General features: G+C 38.1%; 2 protein-coding genes across 2 annotated transcripts; one reads left to right on the forward strand and one right to left on the reverse strand.

Moving 5' to 3' along the window:
* The first annotated feature begins 3,249 nt into the window (after positions 1-3,249).
* LOC116317658 (myosin heavy chain, fast skeletal muscle-like) lies at positions 3,250-14,391 on the forward strand. Its single transcript, XM_031736494.2, has 41 exons — positions 3,250-3,260; positions 3,479-3,530; positions 3,649-3,869; positions 3,987-4,130; positions 4,218-4,374; positions 4,465-4,492; positions 4,584-4,692; positions 4,777-4,869; positions 4,958-5,021; positions 5,120-5,218; positions 5,686-5,789; positions 5,871-6,009; positions 6,290-6,408; positions 6,524-6,673; positions 6,757-6,927; positions 7,025-7,331; positions 7,531-7,607; positions 7,708-7,795; positions 7,885-8,002; positions 8,117-8,240; positions 8,326-8,462; positions 8,563-8,818; positions 9,076-9,318; positions 9,448-9,624; positions 9,724-9,869; positions 9,961-10,051; positions 10,137-10,526; positions 10,623-10,749; positions 10,913-11,031; positions 11,179-11,375; positions 11,475-11,658; positions 11,751-11,916; positions 12,007-12,131; positions 12,211-12,519; positions 12,592-12,795; positions 12,929-13,054; positions 13,171-13,341; positions 13,458-13,562; positions 13,648-13,743; positions 13,842-13,973; positions 14,273-14,391. The coding sequence occupies exons 3-41, from the start codon at positions 3,666-3,668 to the stop codon at positions 14,291-14,293; spliced, it is 5,817 nt and encodes a 1,938-aa protein (XP_031592354.2). The 5' UTR covers positions 3,250-3,260; positions 3,479-3,530; positions 3,649-3,665; the 3' UTR covers positions 14,294-14,391.
* A 466-nt stretch (positions 14,392-14,857) lies between these two features.
* On the reverse strand, positions 14,858-19,554 carry LOC120439948. Its single transcript, XM_039611408.1, has 12 exons — positions 18,874-19,554; positions 18,581-18,725; positions 18,284-18,444; positions 17,858-18,028; positions 17,560-17,704; positions 17,225-17,394; positions 16,940-17,101; positions 16,545-16,698; positions 16,315-16,466; positions 15,691-15,876; positions 15,398-15,436; positions 14,858-15,305 (listed from the first exon to the last, which is right to left on the reverse strand). The coding sequence occupies exons 2-12, from the start codon at positions 18,693-18,695 to the stop codon at positions 14,871-14,873; spliced, it is 1,890 nt and encodes a 629-aa protein (XP_039467342.1). The 5' UTR covers positions 18,696-18,725; positions 18,874-19,554; the 3' UTR covers positions 14,858-14,870.
* Positions 19,555-19,766: the final 212 nt, after the last annotated feature.

Here is a 19,766-nt window from a genome sequence, read left to right on the forward strand (position 1 = left end):
ACTAGCAGGATGTGAATTTGTGAGCCAGTACATTTTTCAGGGTTAGCTTGAGCATTGTAGTGCACATACCCAGCAGCTGAAAGATATAGTCTCATATGACTGGCACAAACTATGGTCCTTTAAACAAAGCTGTCAGCTTGTCTCTGATGAATAACTGACCGATTAGGCAAGCAGCAATTGTCTGCTTGAACCAGGAGTGAAACTACTACAATTTAATGTTATTTCTTTTCTCACTCAAACAACTGAAGTGTTGGGGATTTTTTTTCTCATTTCATAGGAAACATTCTACAAGTATACAAGAAGGCAAGCACCGTTTAGTTCACAATATTCTCAAACTGTTAAAACTGTGTTCTGTACTTTTTATTTATATGATCATATAAAACGTATAACAGCTCCAGTTCCAGCATGCTAATTAGTATTAGCTTATTAATGATCTGATGCAAAAATATTTTTAAGCACACATAGAGAGTTTTATAGTTAGTCTCACCTCTTCAAGCTTTCTTTTTCCTTCTTGTACTTTTTTCTCACTTTACAAGTTACTACATTTCATATTAAACTAATAAGTTACATGGAGAAACAAAATCATCTGAAATTACAGTCTTATAAAGAACTCTTTAAAATGTTCCCCTTCTCTGTCTGTACCCTTTTTCTGAAAACATAAAACAAGGATAAAAGTCAAAGAACGAAAGCTAAAGACACACTACCCATCATTCTCCCAGTGCTACTACCCCGTCATGGAAGAATCTAACACTCTTTTAAAGCTTCTTAGGCTCCTCCTTGCCAGACATGGTTGGCATGTTTTTACTCAGTTTAGGGCTTAGTGCAGAGGGCCATCTATAAGCATCTACGCACCCAAGGACATTCAAAGGAGAACATTAGTCAGGACAATCAATCTCTACCCATGTACCCATTGGCACCTTCTAAAAAAAAAGGCTTGTTATATTCACTGTATCCCAGTAGGTTAAGTCTAAATTGTATGCTGTTTGGATTCACAGTAATTTCACATAAATTTTTAAAAAATTAAGTTTAAATGTAATCATTAAAAAACTTTACATTTGTATACATGTGTAAACTTCAAATACTGTACTTAAAACTATCAAAGGTCACTTTAAAACTAATTCCGCAACTCGAGCAGGTTAGAGTCTTTCTGCTCTGGGGTTAATCACCCTGGTGTTTGAAAGTCTTTGTAATTCTACTGCAGGGATTAATTTATTTATTGTTTTATTGATGGCAGTGGAGAATACAGTCTAACATATCTGCTTATCACCTCCCATAGGTATTTCATTGAGTTACCATTTTCAAACTCATCAAACTATTAGCTGACCCCTCACACCATGTGGATCAAGGAATTGTCATGCTGGAAGAACCATCTTCCCATTCTGTCATATTAGAATATAACAGTTTCATCACAGGATAAAGGTGATCAATCAGAACAGCTCTGAAGTGATTTACAGTACAAGGCTTTCCTCTAAAGGGGGCCCAAACATTGTCAACAAAATACCTCCCAAAGCAAAACAAAGGCACTGGATCCCCTCACTGTGGGTGTCAAGCATTTGTGCTTTAATTTGTCAATTGTGTGTACTTGGAACAGTTGCTACAATTTGTCACCAGAGATGAAGAACAGTGTGTATTCAGGGTAGCCCAGCACAGCTTTATTTGTTTTGTTTTTGTTTGTTTTTTTGTTTTAGCAAATAAAAAAAATGCTGCTAAATTAACATGGATGGAAGGACAGATTGATATTTGTATGATATGTATGAAATAGTGTGTAACCATAACTATATTAAGATCATGCATACAAAGTTTTTAACAAGCAAGCTGACCCTGTTAGATCTTAGAACATCTATGGCAAATGCTATTAAGGGTGACTGAAAAAAACTGAAGACGTTTGACTTTACTTGGGAAGCACGTGTTCTGCATGTTTGTACTGAAAACCCACCTGTGCACAGAGGTTATATGGATTACATACCTCAAGGTCATCTCTTTTGAAGAACGAAGGATTGCTAAATTCAAAAAGGCAAAACAAACAAACAAACAAAATACAGCTTTGTTTTCCTTTTTACCTTTATGAATTTATTATTAAGCTAAGCCTTAAATGTAAAAATAATCTTGGATATAGTTTTCATTCACTTTACTATTACAGTCCTGGCATCACTAAAATCTTGTTTATTGCCACAGGTCTTATTTTGGGTCTTATCCCATTCTAGATGGCAACTGTTCATCCACTCCATTCCAAGACGATATGTAATCTCTTCTAAGCTTTTATGGAATGGCGCTCCGTCTCAGTTCAGACATCTGAGATGTATGCTTGTCCTGCAACTGTACACCAGTGACATTTACATGCTTCTCCAAAACCACAGCCTGTGTCATGACATGTTCCACTAGGATGATTAATAATAACATTGTAGAGAAGCAAGAACCAGACAGGCATGTATGTTAATTAGATATTATAAGAATATATTTTCTACAAATGGTTAGAATCTTTGATACATGCTCAACAACTGTTCTACACATTACAGAGCTAAATCAGATGATACAATGAGTGAGCATTAGGAGAAAAAGACTCATTAATCTGTTGGTACTAAAATGTGTTTAAATCAGTCGATCTATATGGAATGTTTTGACCTTTCTTTATGGAACAGTTGTTCACTTGCTGCCCCCTTTTTTTATTGGACCACCAAATCTGATATGTGTGAAGAGCAACTGTACACCAGTGACATTTGGTGCTTCTCCAAATTTGTAATAATAATTCTAATATACCTTCTGCTGCTAGCAGTAGCAGCAGAAGGTATATAATAATAATTATTATTATTATTATTATTATCAATAGAAGTAATAATAGAAATGTATTATTAATAAAAACACTGATGCTCATAAATCTAATTCATCTTTTATATGAACAGTATTTTGCACATCTAAATTAAGAGAAGCCTTGTTACATGCCTTGTAAGTTATATATTATCAAATGTAAAATATCTGCAGTGTTATCTTTCAAAGTAATCGCTCTTGCAGTTATTTTTTATCATCTTCTATCAGCACTGTCTTTTGACTACCCAGTTTGGCCACAGAGGAAAAACCTTCTGTTACAAATGTGCTTGCAAAGCAGTTTAATCACAGCAACTGTCACTGTCACGGGATTGACAGCAACATGACAAGAATACATAACCAAACTGAGCAAGGCACACCTACTGAGGAAAAAAGTTCTCCCTCTATAAAAGAGGGTGCTTCAGTCTCAGTCAGCAACTGATAGGCTTCCAACTCAGGTAAGAACATTAACTTCAGCTATTTTGTATCGTGAAACACAATTTTATCATAGCTTTGGGATATTTAACACTGCAAGTTTTAATGCTTTTAAAATTGTTTATGGCTACTAATAATAATAATAATAATCATAAAATTATCATTATTAGTAGTAGCAGTAGTAGTATATTTTGAAATTAATGGACACCCATATTTATTATACTTGATGGTTTGTTATTAGGATCCAAGCAACAGAACCAAGAGTTTAAAGTTTTCTGCTGGGACTAAGGAAGGTACATTATAGCGTATTTTCTGTGATATCTGAACAATTCCCAAACACACACATTAGCATGGGGATGTTTATGAAAACAAAGACATGAGAAACAAAACCTCTCAACCTCTCAATTTCAGCCCCCTAAAGTTCAATCATGAGCACAGATGCAGAGATGGAGGCCTATGGCCCTGCAGCCATTTACCTCCGAAAACCTGAGAAAGAGAGATTGGAGGCTCAGAACACTCCTTTTGATGCCAAAACTGCCTACTTTGTAACTGATGCTGATGACATGTACGTGAAGGGTAAACTCATCAAAAGAGAGGGTGGCAAAGCAACTGTTGAGACACTTACAGGAAAGGTAAGTAAAACAATTAATTCTTCAACTTTCTTAGAAAAGATTAATTCATTTTATGGATTATGTAATGTACTATGTTATAAAATGTTTTTGTTTAATATGATTCTTTTTCAAATGTAGACAGTCACTGTAAAAGAGGATGACATCCACCCTATGAATCCTCCAAAGTTCGATAAAATTGAGGACATGGCCATGATGACCCACCTCAATGAGCCTGCCGTGTTGTTTAACCTCAAAGAGCGTTTTGCATCATGGATGATCTATGTAAGCTTTCATCTTATAATATACTTTGCTTGTATCTTTTCTGAGTAACAGCTACATATATATGTTTCTGTTTCTTTGTTATTACAGACTTATTCTGGCCTGTTCTGCGTCGTCGTGAATCCCTACAAGTGGCTTCCTGTGTATGATGCTCAGGTTGTTGTGGCATACAGGGGCAAAAAGAGGATTGAGGCTCCACCCCACATCTTCTCCATCTCTGATAATGCCTATCAGTTCATGCTCACTGGTAAAATCAAAGTTAATTAAAGATTCAGGTGCATGGGACAATGAGGATTGTCAACGGTAGGTTTAATATGCGTGTGCTCTTATATTTCAGATCGTGAGAATCAGTCTATCCTCATTACGTAAGTATAACAAAACATTACAAGAACACTTCACTTCTTAGTAAAAATCATAATTATTTTGCAAAGTAAAAATCATGCTTTAATTCCCCAGTGGAGAATCTGGTGCAGGAAAGACTGTAAACACCAAGCGTGTTATCCAGTATTTTGCAACAATTGCAGTAGCTGGAGCTAAGAAAGCTGAAACATCAGGAAAAATGCAGGTAAAATTGTGTTCTAATCAAATGTGTTTGTCACAGGTGATTGCTGCTGCTGTTTTTAAACAGTTGTTTAATGTCTCTATGTAGGGTTCACTGGAAGATCAAATCATTGCAGCTAACCCTCTGCTGGAGGCATATGGAAATGCCAAGACTGTGAGGAATGACAACTCCTCTCGTTTTGTAAGTATTCATGTTCTGGATTCTAAAATAATTTTCTTACACCTACTGTTATCCAGAGCCAAATTGACATTTTGTGGTGAATGTTCAGGGTAAATTCATCAGAATTCACTTTGGCTCCACTGGAAAGCTAGCCTCAGCTGATATTGAAACATGTAAGTTAGCGTTATTTTCCTTTTGTAGTTAGTAGTATACAAATGAAATGCCTTGTACTGTTTGATCATCACGCTTCCTATTCAACAAATGTTCACAGATCTGCTGGAGAAGTCCCGTGTCACCTTCCAGTTGTCTGCTGAGAGAAGCTACCATATCTTCTATCAGCTGATGACTGGCCATAAGCCTGAGCTCCTGGGTATGTGATGAACTGAACAAGACATACTGTAAATTACTTTCCATACCCCCACTTGTTTTAAAGTAAAGAATAGTCTTTATCTGGGAACCACTCCAATTAAGCTACTTCTTTTGTTGTTTGGGGAAAAAAAGCAAACATTAATAATTAAATAACTTTTTAAGGTGCTACCTCTCCTCTCTCTCTCTTTCTGTTTCTCAACCCACTATATCCTTATACCCACCCAAACATATAATTTCACACATACACACATGCACAACAGAGCCTCATAGTGTAAAGTTGTGTTTTTAACATATAATAATCTTGAAGTTAGTGTTGATTTTACTGTTTTCTTCCCCCAGTTTTCCTAACCTAGTCACTTTCTTCTCTGTGTTATATAAATCCTTATGTCAATCACTAATCATGCACAATTAAAAAACAATAAGGAAATAACCATGTTCCACACAAGCATTTCTTCTACTTTCTTCTAGAGGCTCTTCTGATCACAACTAACCCCTATGACTATCCAATGATCAGTCAGGGTGAAATCACAGTCAAAAGTATCAATGATGTGGAGGAGTTCATTGCAACAGATGTAAGTTGATGGTAACGTGTAGAATAAAGGCAGACTGTCACAATAACTTGTTTAAAAGTTAATGCTGTGCTTGGATTACAGACTGCTATTGACATCTTGGGCTTTACTGCTGATGAGAAGGCGGGCATCTACAAGCTGACTGGCGCTGTGATGCATCATGGTAACATGAAATTCAAGCAGAAGCAGCGTGAGGAGCAGGCTGAACCTGATGGCACTGAGGGTAATCAAATTGATTTTGTAATATTACATCCTCATGCAGTAATAATTCACATTAACTCTTAAAACTACAGTGACAGCCATAGCATTAACCATTCCCATTTAGACAGATAAATATCATACTTATATAATGACTGAGCAGAGTGACTGCCTGCAATTGTTCATAAAATGTAAAATAAATCTTTAGCACTGCTATCAATGCGGATTTCAGTTGTGTTTTAGCTCATTCCATAGTGTTAACATTTCTTTGTTACATTATGAAACATTTTTGTTTTTCCAATCAGAGGCTGATAAAATCGCCTACCTCATGGGCCTGAATTCAGCTGACATGCTGAAAGCTCTGTGCTACCCAAGAGTCAAGGTTGGGAATGAGTTTGTGACCAAAGGTCAGACCGTCCCACAGGTAATTTTTTTTTTTTTTAAATGAAAGGATTAAAAAAAAAGAAAAAGCTTCACTTTAAAATACTTTTACAGTGTTATCCAGGAATTTAGGAGAGCGTTGAATTCTCTTCTTCCAGGTCAACAATGCTGTCTCAGCTCTGTGCAAATCTGTCTATGAGAAAATGTTCTTGTGGATGGTTATCCGTATCAATGAGATGCTGGACACAAAGCAGCCCAGACAATTCTTCATTGGTGTGCTGGATATCGCTGGATTTGAGATCTTTGATGTAAGCATTTCAAAAATGTGAGACTGGATTTAAAGATAAATATGATTTTTGTCATGATATGAATTACCTTTCTGTTACTACAGTTCAACAGCTTGGAGCAACTCTGCATCAACTTCACCAATGAGAAACTGCAACAGTTTTTCAACCATCACATGTTTGTCCTGGAGCAAGAGGAGTACAAGAAAGAAGGCATTGAATGGGAGTTCATTGACTTTGGTATGGATTTGGCTGCCTGCATTGAGCTTATTGAGAAGGTAAGACCACTCAGATGTGCTGCTCAGGACTAAAATGGCAGTTTCTGACTAGGTACTAAAATACAGATTTTTTCCTGAATACAACTTCTCTTTTCAGCCAATGGGCATCTTCTCCATTCTTGAAGAGGAGTGCATGTTCCCCAAGGCTACAGACACTTCTTTCAAGAACAAGCTGCACGATCAGCATCTTGGCAAGACCAAGGCATTTGAGAAGCCAAAGCCTGCAAAGGGCAAGGCTGAGGCACACTTCTCCCTGGTTCACTATGCTGGTACAGTGGACTACAATATCTCTGGCTGGCTGGACAAGAACAAGGACCCACTGAATGACTCAGTTGTGCAGCTCTACCAGAAGTCATCAAACAAACTGCTGTGCTTCCTGTATGCAGCCCATGCTGGAGCTGATGGTAGGAAATAAATAATGTAAAAAAATACATGACCATTTGTGAATACTCATTAAATATGTTTCCTCTAGGAAATGAAGTTGAATCAGTGACCACACAGTTATTTTTTTCATTGAAAATATGGTTTAAAATTAAATTATTGTAAAACACTCACTATAGCATTAGTTATTCAGTTCTCTTAATTAAGTGTATTGAACAACAGATGCTTCTGGTGGTGGCAAGAAGGGTGGTGGAAAGAAGAAGGGTGGTTCTTTCCAGACCGTGTCTGCTCTTTTCAGGGTATTTTGAACCGCCACAAAAAAATATCAAGATCCTATTCAAATGTATTGGTTTATTTTAAGCACCTAACATTTGTTTAAATATGTCGCCTCCCCCCCAGGAAAACCTGGGCAAACTGATGACCAACTTAAGGAGCACTCATCCTCACTTTGTTCGTTGCCTGATTCCCAATGAGTCAAAGACTCCAGGTAAAAAGCACACAGTCATACTGATTTTACAAAATGTTAAAAAGTGACATATGTAAATGATTTAAACTATATGAATTTTTAACTTTCAGGTCTTATGGAAAATCATTTGGTCATCCACCAGCTGAGGTGTAACGGTGTACTGGAGGGCATCAGAATCTGCAGAAAGGGTTTCCCCAGCAGAATCCTCTATGGTGACTTCAAGCAGAGGTGACTTCTGTTTTCTTTATAAGCAAGTTAAAATAACTTCAAAGGTACTGGAAAAGGGAAAACACAAGGACAATGGGTGCAAAATCCAAGTAACATCACTATATTTTCTTACAGATACAAAGTGTTGAATGCCAGTGTCATCCCTGAGGGACAGTTCATTGACAACAAGAAAGCTTCAGAGAAGCTGCTTGGCTCCATTGATGTGGATCACACACAGTACAAGTTTGGGCACACGAAGGTACACTTTATGATGACCTTTACAACCTCCTGTTGTATTCAACAGAACTAATTCATGTGAACTAATTTGTTTCACTTCAACGCAGGTGTTCTTCAAAGCTGGTCTGCTGGGAACTCTTGAGGAGATGAGAGATGAGAAACTGGCTGAGCTGGTGACCATGACTCAGGCTCTCTGCAGAGGATACCTCATGAGGAAAGAGTTTGTGAAGATGATGGAGAGGAGGTATAATTCTGAAACAATATGTCAAATTACTATTTAAATATCATGTGGTGTTACGCAAAAGTAGTATATCAAAGCATGGTATTTTGCATTGTTTTTGTAGAGATGCTATCTTCAGCATCCAGTACAACATCCGTTCATTCATGAATGTCAAGAACTGGCCATGGATGCATCTGTACTTTAAGATCAAGCCTCTTCTGAAGAGTGCTGAGACTGAGAAAGAGTTGGCTCAGATGAAGGAGAACTATGAGAAGATGCAGACAGACCTGGCTACTGCTCTGGCCAAGAAGAAGGAACTGGAGGAGAAGATGGTTTCACTACTGCAGGAAAAGAATGACCTGCAACTTCAAGTAGCAGCAGTGAGTAACAGGGGGGAGAAAATACATGTCCTATTATAATAATGTTCAATTAGCTGAAAAATAACCACATATTAGTCTATTTATCAGTCTGACTTTTTCAGTCAGGTGTTTGGCTGTGAGATGTGCTGTAACTGAGAACTGTGCTGAATTGCTGTAATTAAAAAAATGATAATATTATTTATAAAAGCATGATAATAATTATTCTTCTTATACTATAATATAATAATATAATTCCCATATTTCTTACCTTGTCACAGGAAAATGAGAATCTTTCTGATGCTGAAGAAAGGTGTGAGGGGCTCATTAAGAGCAAGATCCAGCTCGAGGCCAAACTCAAAGAGACAAGTGAGAGACTGGAGGATGAAGAGGAAATCAATGCTGAGCTGACTGCTAAGAAGAGGAAGCTGGAGGATGAATGCTCTGAGCTAAAGAAGGACATTGATGACTTGGAGCTCACCTTGGCCAAAGTGGAAAAGGAGAAACATGCCACAGAAAACAAGGTTAGTTCATACTGATTGTAGTTTTCACCAAAATACAAAAGCATAATATGTTTATATGCTGCAATGTCTTATTTTGCCATTTTAATTTATTAACTTTCATGGGAAATTCCAATTTATTATTTCTTTTAGGTGAAAAACCTGACAGAGGAGATGGCATCTCAAGATGAGTCAATTGCCAAGTTAACCAAGGAGAAGAAAGCCTTACAAGAGGCCCATCAGCAAACACTGGATGATCTCCAGGCAGAGGAGGACAAAGTCAACACTCTGTCCAAAGCCAAGACAAAACTGGAACAGCAAGTTGATGATGTAAGAAAACATCATCTTTTTAAAAAAAAGGAGATTTCTTATTTTTATATTATTATAAATTATTCAGTTGTAAAAATATGTAACATTTTCTTTTAATAGCTTGAGGGCTCCCTGGAGCAAGAGAAGAAGCTCCGCATGGACCTTGAGAGAGCCAAGAGGAAGCTGGAGGGAGATTTGAAACTGGCTCAGGAATCCATAATGGATCTGGAGAATGACAAGCAGCAGTCTGACGAGAAAATCAAGAAGTAAAAAAAGTTACTGATAAAGTTCCTACACTTGCATTCTGAAGAACCACAGAGCTGTCAGAGTCATTTCTTTTTTCTTCTACACTTACAGGAAGGACTTTGAAATCAGCCAACTTCTCAGCAAGATTGAGGATGAGCAGTCTCTTGGTGCTCAGCTTCAGAAGAAGATCAAAGAACTCCAGGTACCATTATTTTAGGTGAATATTATGTTCAGTAAAACTAAAACATGTCAACTCAGTAAGTCTTTGTGGTGTTATTACCCTAAAGGCTCGTATTGAAGAGCTGGAAGAGGAGATTGAGGCTGAGAGGGCAGCTCGGGCTAAGGTAGAGAAGCAGAGAGCCGACCTCTCCAGGGAGCTTGAAGAGATCAGCGAGAGGCTCGAGGAAGCTGGTGGAGCAACAGCTGCTCAGATTGAGATGAACAAGAAGCGAGAGGCTGAGTTCCAGAAACTGCGTCGTGATCTTGAAGAAGCAACTCTGCAGCATGAAGCTACTGCAGCAGCTCTCCGTAAGAAGCAGGCTGACACTGTTGCAGAACTTGGAGAACAGATCGACAACCTCCAGCGTGTCAAACAGAAGCTGGAGAAAGAAAAGAGCGAGTACAAGATGGAGATTGATGACCTCTCCAGCAATATGGAGGCTGTTGCCAAAGCAAAGGTAATTTTGAGAAAAAGTGGCTATCTAAACAATGAAAGAGTGCAATAGTTATATCTTTCCTGGATTTGAGTCATGATAATTATGTGCCATTTATAGGGCAATCTGGAGAAAATGTGCAGAACTCTTGAAGACCAGTTAAGTGAGCTCAAGTCCAAAAATGATGAGAATGTTCGCCAGCTTAATGACATGAGTGCACAGAGGGCAAGACTCCAAACTGAGAATGGTGTGTATCCAAAGATATGAAGTATGAAACTGTATTTTAATTAGTAGCCGCTTTAAGTTCAGAAACAATTTATGTTTCAAACAGATGATATTGTTTGTGTTTAAAATACATGGAGATTTTTCAGTTATGAAAAGTCTATTTTTCTTTAATCTGCTTTGCCCAGGTGAATTTTCTCGTCAGCTTGAGGAAAAGGAAGCTCTTATTTCCCAGCTTACCAGAGGCAAACAAGCTTACACTCAACAGATTGAAGAGCTTAAGCGACATACTGAGGAGGAAGTGAAGGTACCAGATGTCATACTAAAGAAGTATTACATATATCTCAAATTTAGAATAACTTTACATTACTTTGTCAACATGCTCACTGACAGATAAAAGAAAAGCAAATACATTTATTATTATTTAAAATCTATTATTATTATTCAAATCCAGGCCAAGAACGCCCTGGCTCATGCTCTTCAGTCAGCCCGACATGACTGTGATCTGCTCAGAGAGCAGTTTGAGGAGGAGCAGGAGGCCAAGGCTGAGCTGCAGCGAGGAATGTCCAAGGCCAACAGTGAGGTGGCTCAGTGGCGATCCAAATATGAGACTGATGCTATCCAGCGCACTGAGGAGCTGGAGGAGGCCAAGTACATGAATGCTTTCTTCTCTTTGTGAATAAAAATTTAATACTGTATTACTTTTAATACATAATGGAATTAATACAAGCACATTTTTGCAAATTGCAGGAAAAAGCTTGCACAGCGCCTGCAAGAGGCTGAGGAATCCATTGAGGCTGTGAACTCCAAGTGTGCCTCACTGGAGAAGACCAAGCAGAGGCTGCAGGGTGAGGTGGAGGACCTCATGACTGATGTGGAGAGAGCTAATTCTCTGGCTGCCAACCTTGACAAGAAGCAGAGGAACTTTGATAAGGTAAAGATTTAAACATAACCTCTGTCATCAGAGGAGAAATACACCCATTACAAAAACTAATTGTTTAATTTATTTATTTTTAATTAATCTAGGTCCTGGCAGAATGGAAGCAGAAGTATGAGGAGAGCCAGGCAGAGCTGGAAGGAGCACAAAAGGAGGCTCGTTCTCTCAGCACTGAGTTGTTCAAGATGAAGAACTCATATGAAGAGGCTCTGGATCAACTGGAGACCATGAAGAGAGAGAACAAGAACCTGCAGCGTATGCACCCATAACTTGACAAAAAATGTTAAAGAATATAGATCTGGATCTAAGATAATAACAACAGTTTGGTTCATTTTTCTACTTTAGAGGAGATCTCAGATCTGACTGAGCAGATTGGTGAGACTGGAAAGAGCATCCATGAGCTTGAAAAGGCCAAGAAGACTGTAGAAAGTGAAAAGGCTGAAATTCAGACTGCCCTTGAAGAAGCGGAGGTTTCATATTTTTTATGTTAATATTATTTATTTTGATGATTCTACTTGGTATTTGTTACTTAACTGACTTATCTCGCAGGGCACTCTGGAACACGAAGAATCCAAGATTCTTCGTATTCAGCTTGAGCTCAACCAAGTCAAAAGTGAGATTGACAGGAAGCTGGCAGAGAAGGATGAGGAGATGGAGCAGATCAAGAGGAACAGCCAGAGGGTGATTGACTCCATGCAGAGCACTCTTGATGCTGAGGTCAGGAGCAGGAATGATGCCCTGAGAGTCAAGAAGAAGATGGAGGGAGACCTGAATGAGATGGAGATTCAGCTGAGCCATGCCAACAGACAGGCTGCTGAGGCCCAGAAGCAACTGAGGAATGTCCAAGGACAACTCAAGGTGACCTTTTTTCCTGATATTTGTTAAAGAAACAGAATAGGTACTTATTTATTGATTGATTTATTTCATCAGGATGCCCAACTGCACCTTGATGAAGCTGTCAGAGGACAGGAAGACATGAAGGAGCAGGTCGCCATGGTGGAGCGCAGAAATGGTCTGATGATAGCTGAGATTGAGGAGCTGAGAGCCGCTCTGGAGCAGACAGAGAGAGGACGCAAAGTGGCTGAGCAGGAGTTGGTTGATGCTAGCGAGCGTGTCGGACTGCTTCACTCTCAGGTTTGTTTATAATGTCAAGAAACATTTAACCTAATGTAATTTTAATTAGGAAATACATTATAAATTTACTGTAAATATCTGGTATATGAACTTACAACATTTTTATATCATATAATTTTTCCTAAACCTTTAGAACACCAGTCTTCTGAACACGAAAAAGAAGCTCGAAGCCGATTTTGTGCAGATCCAGAGTGAGGTGGATGATGCTGTGCAGGAAGCAAGAAATGCTGAGGAGAAAGCAAAAAAAGCCATCACTGACGTGAGTTTAAATCTCTAAGTAATCTGTTCTATTAAACACTTCACTTCCTTTCAGTGATAATAAAAGCTTACCATAGATTTTTAAATAGATTAATTAAATGTTGAAAATCGTTTTAGGCCGCCATGATGGCTGAGGAGCTGAAGAAGGAGCAGGACACCAGTGCTCACCTGGAGAGGATGAAGAAGAACCTGGAGGTCACAGTCAAGGACCTGCAGCACCGTCTGGATGAGGCAGAGAACCTCGCCATGAAGGGTGGCAAGAAGCAGCTCCAGAAACTGGAGTCCAGGGTATGAAGTGTATATTGTATGCTTATATACATAAAATATATTTTGATTAAATTATATGAATTTAAGTTTTTTCTTTATATTTGAAGCAAAGTTAATTATTTATCATGGCATTAAAGGTCCGTGAACTGGAAGCTGAACTTGAAGCTGAGCAGAGACGTGGTGTTGATGCTGTTAAAGGAGTCCGTAAATATGAGAGGAGAGTGAAGGAGCTCACTTATCAGGTAAGTCTTCTTTTGCCAACAACAAGCATACGTGCCCTTTGTCTCTTCTCAAATACCTCTTAAGTAACAGCTGTATTTTGTGTAGACTGAGGAAGACAAGAAGAATGTGACCAGACTTCAGGATCTGGTGGACAAGCTGCAGCTCAAAGTCAAGGCTTACAAGAGACAGGCTGAGGAGGCTGTGAGTCAACTACAATTATATGACAAATCTGCTTCAGCTTGGTTCATAGCATGCCCATTGACTCCCCTATAACTAAGTTTTTTGTAAATCTTTCAAAGGAGGAGCAGGCAAACACTCACATGTCCAGGCTCAGGAAGGTCCAGCATGAGCTGGAGGAAGCTCAGGAGCGTGCTGACATTGCTGAGTCCCAGGTCAACAAGTTGAGAGCCAAGAGCCGTGATGTCGGAAAGGTGGTATTTCATTTTCTTTTACAGTATTATATCTTAACCACATACATATTTTTAAACTGAATGTCATGATTTTTACATTCTAATTTGAAAAGTACATTAGTTAATGTCAAGTGAATGCCAATTTGCAGGACACTCTTCTGTTTTATTACTGATAATACATCCAATATATCCATCCAATATAAAAAAAAAAAGTATCCTACCATAACAACGTTGCAATACTTTTTGTTATTGCATTCCTACTGCAATATATCCCTATAAGCATTAACTCTATGGTCTGTATCTCTCTCTCTTGCTTTCAGGGAAGTGACTCGGCTGAATAGGAAATGCAATCCAGTTACAGCATTTAAGAGTTCATACAATATGAACAACTTTCTCTGTAAATCTTCAATAAATGGTGAAAATTTCCAAAGTATTATGTTTTCTTTTTATTGCTTAGCATGTTCCACTTCATATGGTCATGTTTTCAGCTCAGTGGGTGGAGTAGACGACCCATATGCTCCAATGCTAAATGCAGATGTCAAAGTTCAGAATTCAGTCTGACCAAAGGAAATGATTCCCCATTTATTGCTGTTGGGTTTTTTTTTATCATGTTTGTTTTGGTTTGGTTTTTGTCACATCTTCACAGAGTTTAACAGACCAAAGGTTTTAATTCAAGATTACAATTATAATTGACAGAAAGAATAGAATTCCTTATAGTGTATTTACATTTAGAAAATTTGCAAAGCTCAAAACACAATAACACAATATGTACTGTAAATTTAGCGAGCAAAGGACTATCCTTCAAATGACCCTATAAAGCAGAATCAACATCATTTCTAATAAGAGCGTTTAACAATACAAATACAATTTTTTTGCTACTTGTTTTTTCACATTTAAATCCCATAATTTACAAGTACATTATTTGCCACTCTTCTTCATGTCTTTCTTTACAGCGCCCTTTCCTTTTCCATGCTGTGCCTTTTCCCTCACCTTTCCAAGTTCTCCTTTCCCCTTTTGTCCTTCTTGAGCCATTCCTTTCTCCAGCTGAGTCTTTTCAGTCAGGGAGAAGGAGTTTACATCTGCACTGATGTGGCTGGTCACAAGCTTCCCCTGTTCCTGTGAGCATGTAGGATGTGCTTTACCAGTTGCTCCTTTGTTGGGAGAGTTGTTTTTTCTGGGACTGGAATGGCTTGGAGAGCGATGCCTGAACTTAACATCTTCCTTCATAACAAGGTTTAAGTCAAAGGACAGGGGTCTGCCACATACTGAACTCAGAGGTATCACAAGGTTGTCCCCTGGGGCTCCAAGAGTTAGATAGACATCTGGGAATGCATCTGGCTCATTGGCATTCTTCTGTTCATTTGTCAGAGGAGAAAACAGTAGTACTGAAGGCACTTCTTTTATTATGGCAATACCTTTGGGTAATCAGTTATCTTACAACTTACCTCCTGAGGTGTGAAGCTCACAGATACACTCACTGTTACCTGTAACATGTTACAAATCACTGAACTCAAACAGTCTTACAGAATCTCTTATCAGCTTTTCTTGTTTTGTTTGTTTTTGTCATTTACTGGGATATCAGCCTTTGTGTTTCTAGTTCAGGAGGCTGAAACATAATATTTTAGAGGATGAAAATACTGGTAAATTGTTATACTCTACTAATGTGTGTTTACATTTCTTATTATATATTTGTCTACAAACTTGAATGTATTGAAAAATGGAAAAGTGAAGAATTTACCTTAGCTGGGAAATTAGACTTCTTCTTAAATTCTGCCTTGGGAATAAGTGAAGCAGATTTGGGTAAGGCCTCAGTGGAACCAGGCTTTCCATAAGCCATTTGAGGTTGTGAGGCAGGTGTAGAACAGTTCTTTTTTGAAGTTGTAGGTGTACATTTAGCAACTGTGATCTGTGGTAGTGGAGAGACCTTACAGAACAGAAATGATGAGAGACCGTTAAACTGGCAAGTGTTTTGCGGAAAAACAAATGATCAGTTGCAATTTATTAGAATATAATCAGCAGTACAGTGGTGGGAAAACGCTCTTAAGTGAGGTTTTTGACAGAGTGTAACTAAATTTAGAACCATGAAAGAAAATTCGATCATGGTTATCTAGTTACAGTACTGTAGACAAGCCAAATGTTACGAGAGATAGCCTAAGGGCTACATAATGGCCATTTACAGTTAAATTTAATGGTTGGATATGCTGGATCTCTAAGTATGACAAACTGAGAGAAAGACACATGGTGTCCTGCATGCACTTAACTTCTGTGGGAGTGCATAGAGTTAAAAAAATATATATAACCACATTTATTACACTTTTCTTAATTTTCACACTACCAATAATTTAGATGTTGTGTAATTTACTGGGATTTCAGCCGTTGTATGTCGTTGTATGTCTACTTTTCCTTCAGAATTTCCACTTATCCCTGGCAAGGTAGGAAGTGCAACACGTTGATCATCTAGTCGTCGCGACTGACTGGAGGTGATGGTTTTGAAGAATGCCTCTGCTTCTGCACCTGTAATGGAGAAATAATTATTCTTGACATTTCAGAGACAAAATACTCATATTCAAGTGCACTGTGCATTTTTCTGACCTATGGGTACTTTATTCAAAGCACTGCCATTGTGTGTAGGTGAGGAAGGTGTGCTTCTACTGGGTTGTAAAAAGCAGCGTTGCTCTTCCATGCGTCCACTTTGTATGCGACTTATCATTTTAAGGAACTGCTCTTGCTCAGCTGCCGATATTCCCTAATTTTTTTTTTAAAGAAAGATATGTCATAAGAAGTGGGACAACTCTCAAAAAAACATAGCAAACAGAGGCTGCCATTAAGCAATCAATACAGCTATGTTATTTCTTTAAAAGACTAGATAATAAAAGTTCTAGTTCATCACTATATAGTTTTCGTGGCTTGCTTAAGAAATATAAAATTACAGGGCAGAAAAAGTATAGGTAAAACAATGTTGAGTGATATGTGGTATGAACATTGACCTGCCCACGCTGTTCAGTTTTGTCATGGTTTAACGAGGCAGACCTCCACAGAGGTTTACCAGATGTGCCTGATGTAAGATTATTTTTGTGCTGAGCTGATGGGGTACCCAGGTTCTGGAAGATGTGGGGTGCAGAACATCTCTGTTCATCCATCCTTGAGCCCTGTGGGTAAAAAGTTTGATTGAAGCAAAATTGATAAATCTATATGTGCAAAAACTGCGTGGATACTTAAGAAAGAAACAAAAGCTGTAAATAACTTTTCACAATGTTACATATGGGGCCAACCTGGACTTTGGAAACCAGATAACACAAGTAGCTTGCATCCGCCTCAGCAGCAGTGGGTGTTAATGTGGTACCTCCATTCTGTATTCCAGGTAATGAAGGAAGGGACACTCTCTGGTCGTCCAGTCGTCGGCCCTGTGAGCTGGCCAGCAAGCTGAAGAAATTATCAGAATCTGGGCATTGGATGTTAGAGAAAAATAAAATACTTTTTAGCTTCATTGAGAAATGTATACGCTGTTATATATCAACAGCGTCACAATACACATGAGTTTTCATTTAGAAAAAATATCAAATGCAAAAAAAAAAAAAAACAAAGGGAAAATTTCCTGTTTTCTGACCTTGGGGGATTTCACTTTGAGTGAAATGGTGCTTAGGTGTGGACTGGGGTGTAGAATTTAGGACACATCGCTGTTCATCCATTCGGCCATGGTGGGAATTACTAATTAAGGTGAAAAGATCTTCCTGTTCAGCTGGAGTCAAGAACTAGATGGGATAATGTGAATTATGTTAAGTGAATGAATAATAAAAAAAATATAACACATGCAAAAAAAATTGGAGGATCTAAAACCTCATTGTTTAGTGTCGATGCTGTTTACAATTTCTTTTGGGGGGCTAAAACTGAAAGCGCGGAGATACCTGTTTTTGAGGTTTTTTATCCTCACTTTTTAGTTGTTTTATGTCTGAGCTGAAGGAGGCTGAGCGTAATGGGTTTAAACCAGATTCAGACTGATCCTTGTTTGATGAACACGGTGTCTCTGGGGGTAGCATTTGAGGTAATGAACACCTTTGATCATCCATTCTGGAGCCCTGAAAATAGATTAGGTCAAAATTTTTGATCAATAGGTTGACTAAATACATATAATAATGTGGTTATTAAGCTCTTAACTAAAAAGCCACACTGTAAGTTGACAGCTGTGGAAAATCTGCCTCAAATGTTTTAATGTGGCATTCCCGTTAAAACAGACTTAAAGCAGTTAATATAATCATTTCAAGCAGTCAAGTTCCATGCAGCATTTTGATACTTTGTATTAAAAGAGCATATGAATAAAGAAAATTCCTTACTTGAACTTTAGAGACCATGTAACACAAGTAGCTTGAATCTCCCATAGAAGTGCCCTTTTCATTTTGTAATCCTGGTAATGACGGAAGCGACACTCGCTGGTCATCGAGCCGTCGGCTCTGGGTGTCGGCCAACAGATTGAAGAACATTTCAGGATCTGAAACTGGTCAAATACAGCAGATTTTCAATATAAATATTTAATCTGTCAGAACCTGAAACAGTCAGGTTCATAAAGGAAGTTTAAAATGATGATATTAAAATGGCCAGAATTATTGAATTTTCAGCCATGTTTAACATACTTGCAACAGGTTTTTTCTCTGTGTATCTGGGTGTGCAAGGAGCACTCTTGCTAGGATCCAATGAGCAGCACTGGTCCTCCATGCGTCCACGCTGGCCATAGGTAATCATCTCCATGAACTTTTGCTGTTCAGCAGGTGATTCTGACTTTTTGGGTTAAACAGCATGATAAAGTTTCAATGAATGGGGTGATGTATATGTGGTAACATGGAATTAAACAAGTCAACATCAAAAAAATCGAATTGTCACAGCTATCAGAATAACACTGTTATAACTTGTTACCACACTAACAGACCTTTATAGAATTTGAGCGTTCACGTTGAGAAGGAACCTGTAATTGGTCAACTGGAACTGACAGATGCTTCCTGTTTCTATCTGGAGTACTCTCAGTCACAGAGATATGAGGTGCAGAGACATGATGATCATTACGTCCACTTTCCTGAGAAAACAGGTAATAATTGAGAGCTCATGTAATTTATTCATCAGTCTTACTTGTCATAAATCATAAATCTAGTACTTGGTAATTAAATCCAGGCAACGATAAATGCGAGTTGACATATTGTCCCTGTTTATTATCTGAAGTATGGGATGATCTCTCATCTTTTGACCCTGTGGGAAGCAAGAATGAAACAATCAATAATCAGGCCAAAAAAGGGAGATGTATACTGTACTGTGGTTTTTTCACTATTCCAACCTGCAGATGTAGTCTCTATTTTAGCAGGACTTAGAGTGCAACACTGTCCGTCCATTCGTCCACGCTGTGAGTAACTCATTATGTCCAGAATCTGCTCTAGCTCTGGGGATTCCTATTCAGCATAGAGATTTTTAAAATTGTTTGAACTGTCAACATTATAGTTTCTCAATATGAGTAGTTTTTTCAGACCATCTTGACTCAAGGTCAAATGTGAATCTTAATGTAATCCTAATCATCCTAATGGCTAATCTTTTTCCAATATCACAATAAAGGTTCTGTTAAGCTCACATTAAACATTAAAAACAAATTAATTATGTGTATTACATCAATGCATGTATCTATCATGAAGAACTAAAAACGATAACACACATTTCTTTAACTAATTAGAAGAATTAAGATTATATTTCTGTCTAAAATCTAAAGAGTATAGTCCTCCCTATACATTTAGAACAAGAACATAGAAATCAGTTTTACACTGACATCTTACCAGCACA

Source organism: Oreochromis aureus, linkage group 4 (assembly GCF_013358895.1).
Source record: "Oreochromis aureus strain Israel breed Guangdong linkage group 4, ZZ_aureus, whole genome shotgun sequence".
NCBI lineage: Eukaryota > Metazoa > Chordata > Actinopteri > Cichliformes > Cichlidae > Oreochromis > Oreochromis aureus.

What these genes read in the sequence shown, in the direction of transcription:
- LOC116317658 (XM_031736494.2), top strand. Translation starts at nt 3,666, where the DNA reads ATGAGCACAGATGCAGAGATGGAGGCCTATGGCCCTGCAGCCATTTAC. An exon ending in TGGAACAGCAAGTTGATGAT is followed by an intron (nt 9,625 to 9,723) that starts GTAAGAAAACAT and finishes TTCTTTTAATAG; the next exon opens with CTTGAGGGCTCCCTGGAGCA. An exon ending in GAGGAGCTGGAGGAGGCCAA is followed by an intron (nt 11,376 to 11,474) that starts GTACATGAATGC and finishes TGCAAATTGCAG; the next exon opens with GAAAAAGCTTGCACAGCGCC.
- LOC120439948 (XM_039611408.1), bottom strand. Translation starts at nt 18,695, where the DNA reads ATGGAGATGATTACCTATGGCCAGCGTGGACGCATGGAGGACCAGTGC. An exon ending in ATCTGGTTTCCAAAGTCCAG is followed by an intron (nt 17,102 to 17,224) that starts GTTGGCCCCATA and finishes TTTTACCCACAG; the next exon opens with GGCTCAAGGATGGATGAACA. An exon ending in AGTCTAATTTCCCAGCTAAG is followed by an intron (nt 15,437 to 15,690) that starts GTAAATTCTTCA and finishes AACATGTTACAG; the next exon opens with GTAACAGTGAGTGTATCTGT.